The 16745-nt window shown below is 31.4% G+C and overlaps 1 protein-coding gene across 2 annotated transcripts; it reads left to right on the top strand.

The window, feature by feature from the left end:
* Nucleotides 1–4330: 4330 nt before the first annotated feature.
* LOC143206492 (uncharacterized) lies at nucleotides 4331–7772 on the top strand. 2 transcript variants are annotated; one of them, XM_076419062.1, is made up of 4 exons: nucleotides 4331–4672; nucleotides 4733–4851; nucleotides 5136–5631; nucleotides 5734–7772. In XM_076419062.1, the coding sequence occupies exons 1-4, from the start codon at nucleotides 4600–4602 to the stop codon at nucleotides 7674–7676; spliced, it is 2631 nt and encodes an 876-aa protein (XP_076275177.1). In that variant the 5' UTR covers nucleotides 4331–4599; the 3' UTR covers nucleotides 7677–7772. The 2 variants fall into 2 exon arrangements, with proteins under 2 accessions (XP_076275177.1, XP_076275176.1); XM_076419061.1 differs by having other exon boundaries at nucleotides 4331–4851.
* Nucleotides 7773–16745: the final 8973 nt, after the last annotated feature.

Raw genomic sequence — 16745 nt, forward strand, 5'->3', positions numbered from 1 at the left:
TTCGACAGCTGGCGCCACTGAGCTTTGAAATAAGTATCAGATAATTAATTTACTTAGGCCAACAGTATACTGTGTCGACAATAATATAACATATTTAATACTGCCACTTTGATTAGAACTAACTAGAAAAAACTTATGTATTTCCCATTAAATTGTTAACATTATATTGTTCGACAGTGGCCTCTGTTGAGAGATCCCCGCAACGCTACCAAATATGGCCCTCCTATAAAATAATTATGGGTGGGCGAAACCCACCACGAAGCTCCACCTCTACCTCCAGCGCCTGTTTGCCCGGCTCCTCCTGCCGTTTCCTGTAAGCCAGGATGATTTATTGATATCAATTTAAGTGAAATTTTATAATTGCTTTGGCTTACACGCTAGAGCAATAATTAATAGGCGGTTACAAGTTATTTTTCCGTTGTTTACAGCACGCTTTATTATTCTCTCGACTGTGGCGAATAAAATTATAATTAATATTATTGAAATTAAGGACAAATGAATGTTATCTCTTAAGCGTGACTTACATGGACAGTGTTAATGATTCAATAATATTTAAATTATTATTAGGTGTGCATATCGAATTAGTTCGCAACGTTTTACCAAAGATGACGTAGTTAATACAGCATTCCGTTGTTTCTTTCAATACTTTATTACTCACAATCGTTATTAAGCGTGTATTTCAGTATATTTTATTTGGTTAAAGAGCAAATAACAATAATTTGTACTTGTTTGTAAATATGGCGTATAAAACGTGTTACAAAGGGTTTAGTTGTTCTGGATGTGGTGATTTTATTTGCAAGGCAAGGCAATATTCGAATATGAGACAAAGTTTTGTGTTAAAAATTGATGGGAAATTGATTCTTTATAATCTTAAACTTAAACTGCAAATGACTACCTAGTAATATAAAAGCAATGTTTCTTTCACATGCTTTTTTAATAACATCTTTATTATATACGCTTAGTACAATCTTAATTATAAATTAATTTATTACTACATATCACTTGTACTTGGATTCGTTCACAAGCAAGACGTGTGCGAGAAAATAACATCAATATGTATTCCTCAATTATAAAATTATAATAACTTATAGCTATAGTTTACACTAAAGGTATACACTTTATATACGTTCGTATGGTTTGGTTCGCTTCAATCTCCTGACATCCTGCGCTCCAGTAGTTGTATTGCTTCTACGTTAGTATGACTTAGTAATCTTCTTTCGTGTTTCAAGGCGAAATCTTCGATAACTTCGTAAATCCATTTGATTTCCAGGTTATCTTGCAGTTCTTCGTTGGTTACGTAGCGATAGGCATTGGCAATCAATCGAAGAACCTTGTCTTGACAGAATTGGATGACTAGTTGATTTTAATTTTTACTGAAACACCATATTCACACCCCATAGGTCCAAATTGGCTTTATGATTGTCTTATAAATCAATCTCTTTAATTTTAACATCAAGTTGAGAGTGTCTTCCGACTAATCAGTATAGTTGTTTTATATAGGTTGTAATGTATTTTGCTTTTTGTCTAACATGATGCTTCTTTCACATGTACGTATAATATTATTTTTGAATGCTTTTTTTATGTAACCAATCTCTAATATATAAATATGCATATGTCAATGATATCCATGAGAAAATATTAAATATGTACTTGTAACTTATACCAATAAACCATGAAAACAATGCGAAAGAGCTATTATAAGCTTGACAGTTTGTACTATATAGTTATCAGTAACCATTAAATAATAACAAGAATGCTGAAAGATATAGCGTGCTCCATCAATTGTAGATATTATGGAGGTTGCGCATTTTTATATACGTATCTGTAATCGCGCAATTTCCACATCCATTTTGACATATGCAATGAGTAATGCAGAGCTTTTGGGCATGCGCAAGTCACAGGTCACATAGAACAAACAAGTTGGTTTTACTTAGCAGTATTAATTTTTGAAATGAAAACAATCACAACATGTTTAGAGGCCCTTTAATAAAGGCTTTTGTGTTTTTTTGTGCCCTTGATCACATATCATCACATAAGATTTTATAACATGATGGTGCAGAACTTTCTATAGGTTTGAGCGGCAAGAATTAGGTGTTGGGCAGCCCTCAGGTGTACATATTCTGCGATTCCAATCACTCAAAAGTTTAAAAATATTTAAACATTTAAAATAAAACTAAAGGGCTTGGTTAATTCTGTTTTGTCAACTGCCTAAATTGTATTTTTGAGAAAAAATTCTTTTATTAAAGTGCATTCTAAACACTTAAACTTTTTCATTTCGGTTAGAATTCCGGAGGTTAGTGTCTTGGGATGACTCCTGAATCTATTAATCGACACTGCAAATATCTCAACAACAAAAAAACAGCACTTGAAACATTTGCCGACGACACAGTCACTATGGCTTAACTCATATTTCTACCTAATTCTATAAAAAAGTACAAATGGTAATTAGCAAGATGCATAAAGGAACTATACATTGGAAAATATAGCTCAATAGATCGAAATCAGACCATATGAATTTTGCGTTGCGGCGGAATGACAAAAAACTATAGTTATATCATATCATGAGGGATGCCCAATTACGTAAGCAGAATCAATAAAATACCTGGGGATCAATTTCATCGCTATATTAAATTGAAAATATCTTAAAATAAAATGACTGGAAGATACACCCAATTTGACTAAAGTTCAAAGAGATTGGTTTGGTTTGGTATCATATAGTCAGTCAATTATAAAGCCTGTTTGAACATATGGGCTGCAAATAACTATGTGGTTGCACTAAAACATTCTTATTTTTTGATATATAAAATTTAAGGTAATATTCATTAAAATTTATATTCTAAAAATCGTAATCAAAGCAAATATCATTTAATATATTGTTATCATCTTCAGATCTTGTAAAACAACTCATTATAGAATCATGTACAATCGTCAAAATATGGATGTATAAATAATTTGATTTCTTGATAATAATGATCCATTACTCAAATAATTTGGTTTAGCCTATTAACAGTTTCAATGCTCTAAGAAAATGTAGTTTTAATCGATAGCTTTAAGAGTAATTGCTTAACGGACTCTGGGGATTTAGTGAATCTAGTTAGGTTTTATAATATTTTAATTATAAACAATATTACATTATTTATTATTAAATTATAATGGTAATAGCATTTCTTAAGAACAGTTAATATTAAAGTTAATTAAAATATTGTATTATAACTAAAGTAAGGTAGATTTTGATGTCTAGTATTTACGGTAATTACGAAACTTAACCATTTGATTAATGAAGCATTCAGATTAAATTTTGTTTGTTTGGAAAATGCCTGAATTAATTATGGTTCGGAAAGCAAGAAAATCACCAAATTATATAATCTCTTATCCAGAAATTTCAATGTTATCAGTATATACAAAGTATTTGAAAAGCCTCTGTTAAAAGATTAAGATTAAAAAATTATTCATAGATAAAAAAGTCTAATCTGGTTATATGAACAAACATACAACTATTGACGGGGTATATAGAATCACAAACAGTATTAAAAGAAGCTTATGAATATAAAACGTCTTCTCAACTATATTCTTAGATGTAGGGCAAGCATTCAATAATGTCTGGCGTAAGTTATTTATGTATAAACTTCATAAAATGTTAACTAAAATGTCAACTTTTACATCTCAGCCAGGATGTTTAGAGATAAACATGAAAAAGCTTACCCAAAAACGAAAGAAATAAAAACAGTGATTTTTTGGTCCTGTTCTTTACCTACTCTATACATTCAAATAAAAAATATGACTATGACAACATTTGCTGATGACATTGGGATAGTTGTCGAAAAGTAACCATAATATAAACAAGTGAACCCACACAATAAAAGTCAACGAGAGTAAATCAGTGCACATTGAATTCATCTACAACCAAATTGTACATCTTATATATAAAAATGAATCGCAAAATATGTTCCTAAGCGCATAACTCAACAACGCCTGGACCAATTTGGCCAAATCTTTTTTTAAAATGTTCGTTGAAGTTCAGGGATGGTTTTTACGGCGAGAAAAATTAGAATTATTGCTGGAAAAACCCTAAAAATAGCCCTTTTTGTTTGAATTTGTTTCGTGTATCAGTTGACAATTCATCTGTCATCTGTCAAAAGTCATCTGTAACAGACAACTTTTTTTTTTTAAATTTGATATGACTTGAACTCAAATCCTTTTAATCCGTACGAATTGTTTTATTTATTTAAAATTTTTTATTTGTTTAAAATTTAATTCAAATTTTAAATAAATAAAACAATTTGTACGGCTTAAAAGGATTTGAGTTCAAGTCATATCAAATTTAAAAAAAAAAGTTGTCTGTTACAGATGACTTTTGACAGATGACAGATGAATTGTCAAGTGATACACGAAACAAATTCGTATATCGTGTTTTGTGCAGAGTGTTTAGTTAGTTAGTGTTTGTTTAGTTCGTGATTAGTGAAAAAATAATTTATATTTGATTCGCGTGAAGCGCGAGCGCGACATTCAACTAATAATCGCGTAAGTTTGAATCCAGCTGCTTTCAGTTACGATGTGTCAATTGACTACAGTAACTACCAATGTGTTGTTATTGGTTCTATGAACTTGGTTTGCTCACACTGTAAGGCATTAAAATACAAAAACGAAGCCAATGGATTGTGTTGCGCAAATGGTAAAGTGAAATTGATACAATTGGATCCACCACCAGAACCATTGTACTCATTGGTTTCAGGAATAGGAACAGATTCTATACACTTTTTGACACATATTCAACAATATAACAATTGCTTTCAAATGACTTCATTTGGGGCAACAAATGCAGTTCGGGAAAATTTTATGCCAACTTTCAAGGTATGTATTATAGCAGTTACTCATAATTATTTTAGCGAACAAAATTTTCTGTCACCAAAGTTAAGATGTGTTACTAATCTTCAATTTCTTAATCATTACGAAATATATCACTTAGTCATCATATTATATGGTGATTCAGTTTCAGTGACACTTTTATTATATTTTATATTTGATAGATATTAGTTAAAACTAAATATATACTTTTTAAGATCAAATATTATTTAAGTTTGATCATTGACAATCCATTAATTTATACCACACCATAATATTTTTTTTATTTACAGATACAAGGGCAAATATATCACAGAGCAGGTTCACTGTTACCAGTGTCAGATAGCGACAACAAATTCCTGCAAATTTATTTTATGGGCAATTCACCACAAGAAATTGATCTGCGTTGTGCACATAACAATTTAGTAAAAAGGTCTATTGTAGAACAATTACAAACTTTATTTCATCAACACAATCAATTGATTATATTGTTTAAAACTGCCCTGGATCTGATGCCATCCGATAATCACAAAATTGTAATCAGAGCTGATAAAACACCTGCAGGTCAACATACAAGACGTTTTAATGCACCAACTATTGATGAAGTTGCTATCGTTGTAGTTGGAGAAAACTTGGAATCCCGTGATATTGTTTTACATCGTCGGAATTTTCAATTACAACCTATAAAGGAAACACACCGCTCATATGATGCACTGCAATATCCCATTATATTTTGGCAAGGTGAAGATGGCTACGATTTATCAATAAAAATGATAAATCCCATTACAGGTAACTAAAATATTAGTTTAGCTATGGCGATAATATCTCAGTCACTATATTATGTATTTTAATTTTATATTTGAATGTTATTAAAACAAAATCTGTTTACAGGTTCTGAAACCAACAAAAAAGTCAGTTCAATGAACTATTATTCATACCGCCTAATGATTCGGGAAATTGCAGATAATCGCATATTGAAATGTCGGCGATTATATCACAAATATGTTGATGACATGTATGTTAAAATTGAAACGGAGAGATTAACATTCATCAGGTTGAATCAAACCAAACTCCGATCTGAAGAGTATATTCACCTTCGAGATGCGATTAATACTGATGGAAATGCACAGAATGTCGGTCGGATGACTATTCTTCCAGCAACATACATCGGAAGCCCTCGGCATATGCACGAATATGCTCAAGATGCCATGTCGTATGTTCGTCATTATGGTACAGCAGATTTGTTCATCACATTTACATGCAATCCGCAATGGATAGAAATTAAGCAGGAGTTATTACCTGGGAAATCATCCATTGATCGTCATGATATTACAGCCAGAGTCTTTAGACAAAAGTTGAAATCTTTAATGAATTTCATCGTAAAACATAATGTGTTTGGTGAGACACGCTGCTGGATGTATTCTGTGGAGTGGCAGAAACGAGGATTGCCACATGCACACATTTTGATTTGGTTGGTTGAAAAGATAAGGCCAAATGAAGTTGATGCAGTGATATCAGCTGAAATCCCTAATGTACAAGTAGATCCTGGATTGCATGAGGTAGTTATCAAAAACATGATACATGGTCCCTGTGGAACTCTTAATCAAAATTCACCGTGTATGATGGATGGTAAATGTTCAAAACGATATCCACGGACATTAATATCGGAAACAATTACTGGTAATGACGGTTATCCATTGTATCGTCGCAGATCGACAGCAGACAATGGAAAATCAACAATTGTCAAATTAAATCAACAAGATATTGAAATAGATAATCGTTGGATTGTTCCATATTCACCCATTTTATCAAAGACATTCAAAGCACACATCAACGTTGAATCTTGCCATTCAGTGAAATCGATTAAATACATTTGCAAATATGTAAGCAAAGGGAGTGATATGGCTGTGATTGAAATTGGTGCAGAGAATTATAATGATGAAGTTACCCAATACCAAATGGGCCGCCATGTCAGTAGTAATGAAGCAGTTTGGCGAATATTTTCTTTTCCTATTCATGAGAGACACCCTTCTGTTGTTCACTTAGCTGTGCATTTAGAAAATGGACAAAGAGTGTATTTTACAGCACAGAACGCAGTACAAAGAGCTGCTCAGCCACCATCTACTACATTAACCAGTTTTTTTGAGACATGCCAAAACGATGATTTCGCACAAACATTGCTATATTCTGAAATGCCAAAATATTATACCTGGAATCAATCCTCAAGGAGATTTATACGACGGAAACAAGGAAAACCAGTTCCAGGATATACAGATGTATATTCCACCGATGCGATTGGCCGGATTTATTCAGTACATCCAAGCAATGATGAATGTTTTTATTTACGACTGCTATTAGTCAATGTACGTGGCCCAACATCATTCCAACAGTTACGAACTGTTGATGGTGAATTGTGTGGATCCTACAGAGAAGCCTGTCAACGTTTGCAATTGCTTGAAAATGACGCTCATTGGGATCAAACTCTCATTGATGCTGTAATATCATCACACGCTCATCAAATACGAACATTGTTTTCTATAATCATATCTACATGCTTCCCATCAAACCCAATTGATTTGTGGATGAAGTACAAAGATTATATGTGTGATGATATTTTGTATCAAATACGGAATAGAATGGGAAATCCAAATATACAAATCAGTGAAGAAATTTACAATGAAGCATTGATTTCAATTGAGGACATGTGCTTGATAATGTCAAACAAACTATTAATTCAATTAGGCCTGACCGCGCCCAATCGTCCAATGCATGACGCTTTTAACCAAGAGTTGCATCGAGAAAGACTGTATGATCTCAACGCTTTGAAAGAATAAATTCAAACAAATCTTCCACTGTTAAATGAACAACAGAAGTATGTATTTGAAACTCTTATGAAAGTAACAAATGATGAAACTGGAAGGATTTATTTCTTAGATGCACCTGGTGGTACAGGAAAAACTTTTTTATTTCATTAAATTCATCTGGAAACATATTCTCTAAACAACTCATTGACATTGGTAATGGCAAATTTCCTATAGACATGTTGACGGCTTGCTTTTGCTATGACTATAAACAAGTCCCAGGGGCAATCATTAAGTGTTTGTGGTATTAATCTAGAAAACCCATGTTTCTCACATGGTCAATTGTATGTTGCCTGTTCCCGTGTTGGAAAACCATCAGATTTGTTTATCTATGCGCCAGGTAATCAAACAAAAAACATTGTATACCACAAAGCAATATAATGATAATAATAATAATAATTATGATTCACATGATTAACAATAAAGCGATTACTTACTTTTCAATCCTTATATATGTTTTATTTAATTATTTTTTATTCACAACGCCCTATCACCAGGGTGATGGTTCTGTTCAGGAGAATTTTTTAAAATACGTAGGCACAAAAACTGCCACATTACAAATCTTTTTGACAGGACGAAGTCTGTCGGGTCAGCTAGTATACCAATAAATATGAATAATACTATTATCCCATTACTATAGATAAACACTTTTTTTTGGCAAAATTAGTATTTTTTATTCGATATAATTTCATTCAAGAGTGATACGCTGATTATAGAGAATCTCCAACATTTCGATACCATTTTTGTAGTGCAACTTGTCCTTTGCTTCAAAATAGGCCTCAGTTTCGGCGATCACTTCTTTTCTTCGAAAATTTCCAGCGAGCAGTTTTTTGAGATCCGAGAACAGGAAATAGCCGCTGGGAGTCAGATCTAGAGAACACGGTGGATGAGGAAGCAATTCGAAGCCCAATTCATGGATTTTTTCCATCGTTTTCACTGTCTTGTGACTGGCACCTTGCGTGGTTTTGGTGAAGCAGTACTTTCTTTTTCTTCAAATGCGGACGTTTTTCGGCGACTTCGTCCTTCAAACGGTCCAATAACGCTATGTAATAGTCGCTGTTGATGGTACTTCTTTCTCAAGGTAATCAATGAAAATTATTCCATGCGCATCCCAAAATATAGACGCCATAACCTTGCCAGCCGACTATTGCGTTTTCCCACGCTTTGGAGCGGATTCATCGTGTGCACTCCACTCGGATGACTGTCTATTGGACTTCGGAGTGAAACGATGGAGCCATGGTTTATCCATTGTCACATATCAACGCAAAAACTCGGTGTTTATTACCCTTGATCATTTTTAAACACTGCTCCGAATCATCAACTCGTCGTTATTTTTGGTCAAAAGTGAGCTCGTACGGCAGCCGCTTTGCACATAGCTTTCTCATACCTAATATTCGTGAATTATATGATGTACACGTTCAGTTAATATCTTTAGAGTGTCTGTTATTTCATTCAATTTCAACTTACGGTTATTCAAAATCATTTTGTGGATTTTTTTAAATGTTTTCGTCGGTAACAACCTCTTTTGGGCATCCACGGCGTTCACCGTCTTCGGTGCTCATTTCACCACGTCTAAACTTGGCATACCAATCGTTGATGGTTGATTTTCTTGTTCCAGTGTCCGGAAACTCGGTATCAAGCCAATTTTTTGCTTCAACTGTATTTTTTCCCTCAAAAAGCAATATTTTATCAACAGGCGTAAATCGTTTTTATCCATTTTTTCCACAATAACAAAAGTTGCTTCACTCAGAATTTTATAATTCACAAACTAATGATCCGACAGCTGTCAAATTTATACACGCATCTTTTGACGGTTAGGGCTAACAAAAAAACATATGGATTTAATTCTAATAGCACCACCTATGTACCAGGCCAGGAACTTTTCAATCGACTTGTTTTATATGATCACATATAACTGTAATGCTTATTCAGATATTGTCAGCAAATGGCGATCTTTTTTAAAACGATTAATTGCGTGATGAAGCATTCAAGCTTAGAAAAACAGCCCAGGTCTGTAGATTCTCGGCAAATGCATTACAGTTCAAGGTGTAAGGCTACCAAAGGCGTACTGATATTGTTGTGAATTAACATAGTCTATGGAATTTGGACAGAAGCTTGCAATTTAAGGTGAACGACCACCAAAGGCAGATTGCAGTAGATCAGTTTCTTAGTCGTAGTCTATTGGAATATGAAGTTAGAAAAATATGGAAAACCATTCCTTGGAAAGGCACCATGAAAATTTGTCTAGAAAAAGTACCATTTCGAAGATATTCATAGGCAATCTGGTGGTCTAAAATACAATCGATGCTCAAAAATAATTTTTGTAACAACTATAAGATGTCTGGACGGAATGATGTTCCTGTGTGTGTTATGTGTGGTAATAGGCTAATTATGCACACTAAAGTAAATCATGCCGTCAGTTCTTTATAGTAAAGGTTAAGGTTTTGTCACTAAAATTGAACTAAAAAAATTGAGACATCTTTATCTTAAATTGGATAATCCACATCAGAAGTCGAAATAAATTATTAAATAAAAACTTTCGCGGTAAAAGTCTAACGTGTTACCTATAGCCATATAAAAAATCATTAGTGAATAAATTAAATTATAATTGGTTTTTATGATTAATTCTAAATAGACGAAGGTTTAAACGAAGGATATTAAAACGTATCTGTAGATTTTTTATAATATATATTTTTTTCATTTATTTTTCATATACATTTTTTCTCATTTAACATTTATTTATTAAACATACCTGTACATTTTCTGCTTCGTCTTAATATATAATTTAGAGAACAAGTTGTGTATAGTATATCATAGAAAACATAGATATATTTTCTCATATCCAAAAAAATCTTTCAATATAATATAATTTGTTAAAAGTTTTTATATACTAGAATTATTTTGTTGTAAAATAATAACCCGTAAAGATAGTATAGTATAAAAACATCAATATATAAATTATCTAAAATCTATCAACACGGTACCAACATCGTTAGAATAGACATTACCTAAATTATAATTCGTTTATTCTTTAAGTGTTTTTACTTTTGTATAAAACTCATTTTGGACCGGTTACTTTATGTTATATACACACCACCAGAAAAATACATAAATCACTAAGGCTATGGCTAACTCTGACCACAGATGTGTTATTGTTACACAAACAAAAACTATTATATATTAATTTCTTGTGCTTTTACAACAGCAAACTCCAAAACAAAAATAATGGATGATATTTTGTTACAAATAAATATAACTTTTAATACAAGTTGTATATGGAAGGGCCCTAACTTAATTCATTTGTATAATTTTCTAAAGATCATAAAAGTCTTGTTTATAACAACAACACAGACAGAGATGGTGTTTAAATGCAGTAAATTTTTAAATCAATTTCAGAACATTAATCTTTTGTTATTGGACTTTTACTAAAATAATTTATATAAAAAATATATATGTATATGTACACATATATCATTTAATTTGGCAACTGTGAGATGTACAGTCGTCATTAACATGATTTAGTAAAATGGATGAGAATATATGAATTTACTACGTCAATGTAGATGTATTTTAACATTATTTTCTGATATAATGGCGAATGCGCCGTCAGATAGTTTCGAACTTTTTTTTATTAAGTTCAGTTATTCTTCATAACTCACCGCAATAAATAAACTCATTCATGATTAAAAAAAAATCTGAATGTTAAAATACGAAACACTGACGGATATGTACAAACACGAATGCGGAAGTGTTGTGAAACTGTCACAGCAACATGCAATCACATTTGGTTATAGTTTAGTATCAGATAAAACTCTTCATGTACCTAATCAAGAAAATTTGAGTTTATTAAGGTGTTTCAGAATTTTAAGACCGATTGTTAAATTTTTGAATTTAAGTTTGTGCAATTAGATTTAGTTTGTCTTTATTTTATTGGTCTTAAGGTCTAGAGATAGTTTTTTAGCGACTATTTAATATTAAATTATCTCTAATGATTCATAGTTTGTAAAAATAATATCATTATAATATCTGATATTACTTTTATGAATCTTATATTGAATATATTAAGTTGAATAATAAGCTATTGTATTTTCATTATTATTTTTTGATCGATTATGTAATATACATCGTTGTCATTAGAAAGGATTTGCTTTAGCACTTTAATTCTGTTCGCTTGTTCTGTTTGCGCCATTGTTAGCTATTTAAGATGGAAATTTCATGTATTCGAGAAGCTGATTTAGACCATCCGCTTTATTTTTAGCTCAAAGGCAGCACGAGATAATTGCCTCCAGCAGTTGTCTATGAAATGGACAAATTAGCAGTTTGCTGATTTAATTAATATTGTTAATTTGGAATATAAAACTGCAAGATATTCAAAATATTGAGTATATTGGGAATTTAACGATTGAAACTAGTGCTATACCAAGTATAGTGGAGTATATATATAGGTAGTATGTTTTTTTTCTAAAGGACGAGAAGCCTTTCGATCATACTTCAATAAATTTTACATCATAGGCTCTTATTCAGAGTACTTTAATGCATTTATCCAATAATGTTGTTTCAAGCAAAACTGTTGTTCTTTTATATGGATTTTATTTACCTAGAGAAATGCAGCAATATTTAATTGTTGCAATAAAATAGCTCAAATGTCGACAAGGCCGGATGGAATGATTAGTTTATTAGTTTAATTAGTTTAATTAGTTTATTAATTTAGAATTAATTAGGATTATTAGTTTCCATAGCTCAATCAGTAAGTGGTTATATAAGGAAAAAGGTTCCTATCCCATGAGTTCTCGGTCTGCGCTTCAGATTTTGCTGGCATACTCAAAATATATTTTGAGTAAAGCGCGTTTAATCAACCACAATAATATGATCTACGCTTTCATAGTATATCGAGTAGAAACCTTGAACAGCTATAATATTTAAATCAAGAACGGCTCTGTTAAACCACTATATCATTGAGAAACCTATGTAGCACAAGCCTTCGATAAGGTTTGGCATGAAGGCCTTGTTCATAAACTACAGAAAATGCTATCAAAACAACACACCGAACTATTAAAATCATACATTACAACCAGAATGTTTAGAGTTAAACAAGAAGAAGCTTACTCTACAATAAAAGAAACTAAATCAGGTGTACCACAAGGAAGTGTACTGGGACCAATGCTTTATCTACTTTACACTTGTGATATACCACAAATGGAAAATATCACGATGGCTACATTTGCTGATGATACTGCGATTATAGCTGTCGGAGACAATAGTGAAGAAGCCTCACGAAAATTACAACAGGCAAATGACAATATAAATAATTGGACACAAGCTTGGAAAATAAGAATTAATGAAAGTAAATCTGTACATGTGCAGTTCACGTATAAACAGACCGTACAAGCACCAATAGCATTAAATAACATTATCATTCCATATAGCATCAACGCTAAATATCTCGGAATGAATCTCGATACAAAACTTCGCTGGAAGGAACATATAAAGAAGAAAAGAAAAGAACTGGAATTGAAATAAAGGAAAATGTACTGGTTTATTGAAAGAAAATCACAATTATCAGTACATAATAAATTGCTATTATATAAGCAAATATTGAAACCTATATGGACATACGGAGTTCAATTATGGGGATGTTCTGCAAAGAGTAACATAAATAAAATACAAATTTTTTAGAAGTCCTGAGACGTATTGTGGGTGCACCCAAATACTATAGGACTGATTACCTACATCGAGAGCTTCAGATACCCACAGTCAGTCTCATACTCAAGACTCCATTCTCATACGAATATTGAAATATTGCAACTTTTGGATACCACCAGAACAGGACACAGACTTAAAAGAATCAAAACATCTGATCTTGTATAATGTTGTGTAGTGAGGTGCATATATTAAAAAATTCAGCAGTGACATGTATAAATATTATTTCACCAGAGACTGAGTTAGGGCCAATGGGTCCTCCTAATTATATACCTAGATTTAAGTTAGCATAAAGATAAATTGTAGGTTAGACGGAAACGACTAGTAACAATGTGTTAATTAAATAATAAAAAAAATTGAGAAACCTAATATATTACAGCTTCTTATGTTGTCCAAGATTAATACAAGAAGCTAAAAAACTAATATAATTAATTTATTAAACAGAATTATCATGGGAGATAAGAAATTATGTAGAATGATGAAGTACGTAGCCTCAAAATATTCACCAAAATTTACATCTCATGCAAATAATCTGGTTTTGTTTCTACTGTTGATGCATGGTGTACAACTATTGAAAAAAATAATTTCTGTTGAGAAATAATATTCAGAAGAGAAATATTTTCTCAACCTGAAATTTCCATTTCAGTTTACTGAACATTATGTTATATTTAGCTTATTGCAAAATGATGATAATATAACTGAAGAGCAAATATTAGTAACGTATTATTCAACCTAATATACTGTCCATTTAAGTTTTATATATAAATATGTTTTTTTTCGATATATTAAGAAGATATTTACTTTAAATATTTGTAACATAAACTTAATTTTATTAATACTAAATAATATAAAATAAATCTTAAACGGGCCTTGTATTTAAATATTTAAAAGCTAGACATATACTTTATATACTATATTACAAGTTTAGATATTAAAGCCTTGTAATAATGTTGTAAATATTTTATAAAGTCGTTACTAAAAACAAAATGGATTAATTTGCAAAATAATTTGGCATTTGAGTGGAAGCTCATTTACATAAAAATTGATCCATATAAAAATATAAATTGTATTATCGAGCGGTAAATGTAACAGAAAATTAATAGGTTCTTTTTATTTTAAGATAATATCTGATATTAATGGTACCATCTGATAACAAGCTCTATTAATATTGCATGATATATCTTTCTAAAAATTGAGGAAAGCTGTTGAAATTTAGCAGACTTTAAATTTAATATAGTAAAGGCTAGCACTTATATTCAAGTCTATATAACAAATATTCTAATTAGTGAAGCCCAAGATGCGCTTTTGTGATACGTCTATGTTGACTGTGTATATATAATGTAAATAATGCATAAATTAATATAAATATGTAAACATATTCTTCAACATTTAAGAAATAAACGATAGCGTAGATTTTAAACACCTGAAGTTTGAACATAAAGAAAGCAACGAAATATTTTAACACAATTTTTAGACTCTAAATGTACTTGATGAAAAAAAAAAAACAGCAAAGTGCTGTAAATAACTAAATGCTGTTATACATTTGATAATAAAAGTTATTAACCTAATCCTAAAGTAGTAATTTGGAGAAATAATATTCAGCTGTATGTAGATATACTAACGTCTTATATCTCTAGAAATAAACAGGAAGACGAATATTTAAATTTTAAAGAGATACCCAGAAGTATATCAAATTGTCCTAAAACCTACACTTTACCTACACTATGTTAATAATATACTTAAATTAAAAGAAAGCAATATACAAACACTTACCAAGAAGAACCAAGAGGTAAAAAAAAACTTCAAATTTATTACCATAAAAGGCATCAATGGGAGATTGAATATTCTAGTAGTCTGGTCTAGTAGTATATAAAATATGATATTAGTACCAATATTTAGTAAAGCCATTAAATATCAGAATAAAATTTAATCTAAGACAAAATCCAAGTATTCTTATAATCAAGGAAAATGTTAAAAAGTTAATCAAAAAACATCTGGCGGTTAGGCTACATTGATGAATAACACAGAGTTTGTAAATTGGGGATGAGTGTAAAGACGGACTGAAAGAATGTAGAAATGACAGAACAGAACCGAAGAAGAATTAATTAAGCACGTAAAAAATAGTGTCAAAAAGACTTTCTTGACAAAATGGCGAATGTATTTACAATGTCTCTCCAGTGTTTTATTTTAGAGAAATATGCATAAATGACCAGAAATAACTGGAATAATACTGTCTAATTAAACAGCCAATGAATGTCATTAAAATGTATAAAGGTAAGTCGCGGTATTGACGAACAATATTTGTCTTTGCTTTACAAGGCTTGCCAGTTTACAACCTCTAATTATTTTCACTAACATTTTGATGAATTTTGTGGACATTTGGCAACTTGACTCATCAGTACCAGGATAAATTGAGAAGGAAAAATTTGGTCCGAGTTCAATACGAATTTTATATTTTTATAAATTGGAATTATATTCAAGGTCATTTATGACGTGCTCTGGCTGTTTTATTAGACGGACTATGATTATTCCCTAATTTAGTTCTAAGAACACGAAACATAAAAATAAATTGATATACATTTACCGCTCAATCATTCACACGATATTTACTAATTAACATTAAAGAAATCTTTTCAGTTGCTCCATCTGGAATGTCTTTGTTACACCCTGTATAAAGTAAAGTACTGAATTTGTCTTGCGACGGGTCGATTCAATATATATTCTTGGATTTCTGCCGCGGTACTGAAGGAATTTCCTGTTCCACCAGATCACTGCATGCTGGAAAAACAGGCATTCCTTCTGGTTTCCCTTATTGTCCTTCAGCCTATGAATCGCTGTTGTTTGCGGTGTCGGTTGTGTCCTTGTCCATCGATTCTTTTCCCTGATTAATTAGAGCGTCCAGTTCGGAAGGATTGGTTAACTGAAACGTAATTACAACAGATTATAAGATATTTGTTTGTTTTAAATAATGTTCGTCGGTAGTAATGCGAGAATCAAGTAACAATCATTACGAATAGAAAGACTGATACATTTTTTCTGAAATTTTAGTTTAAATAATATTTAGACATGACTATTTTCCTCCTTCTTGAAGATATTTATTTGAGATCAAAAAATACCAAATCACATATTACTAAGTCTGATGAATAAAGAGGAATCTTTGTCTCTTTGGCTTTGTTTTCGGTTAAATATTGCAGATTTACTGCTACTGTATGTATGAGGGGATTTGATACGATTTTGTACCATGATTCCCTTTCTTGAAACTTGGAGTGGTATAATGAAAATGTAGGCAAACATCTCAATATATAGTTTAGGGTTGTTTGTTTGTTTGAATTGCAAGGGTAA

The sequence above is a fragment of the Rhynchophorus ferrugineus genome, unplaced genomic scaffold (genome assembly GCF_030347505.1).
Source record: "Rhynchophorus ferrugineus isolate W39M unplaced genomic scaffold, kcgeb_rfMv2 rfM1, whole genome shotgun sequence".
In the NCBI taxonomy this organism is placed as follows: Eukaryota; Metazoa; Arthropoda; class Insecta; order Coleoptera; family Curculionidae; genus Rhynchophorus; species Rhynchophorus ferrugineus.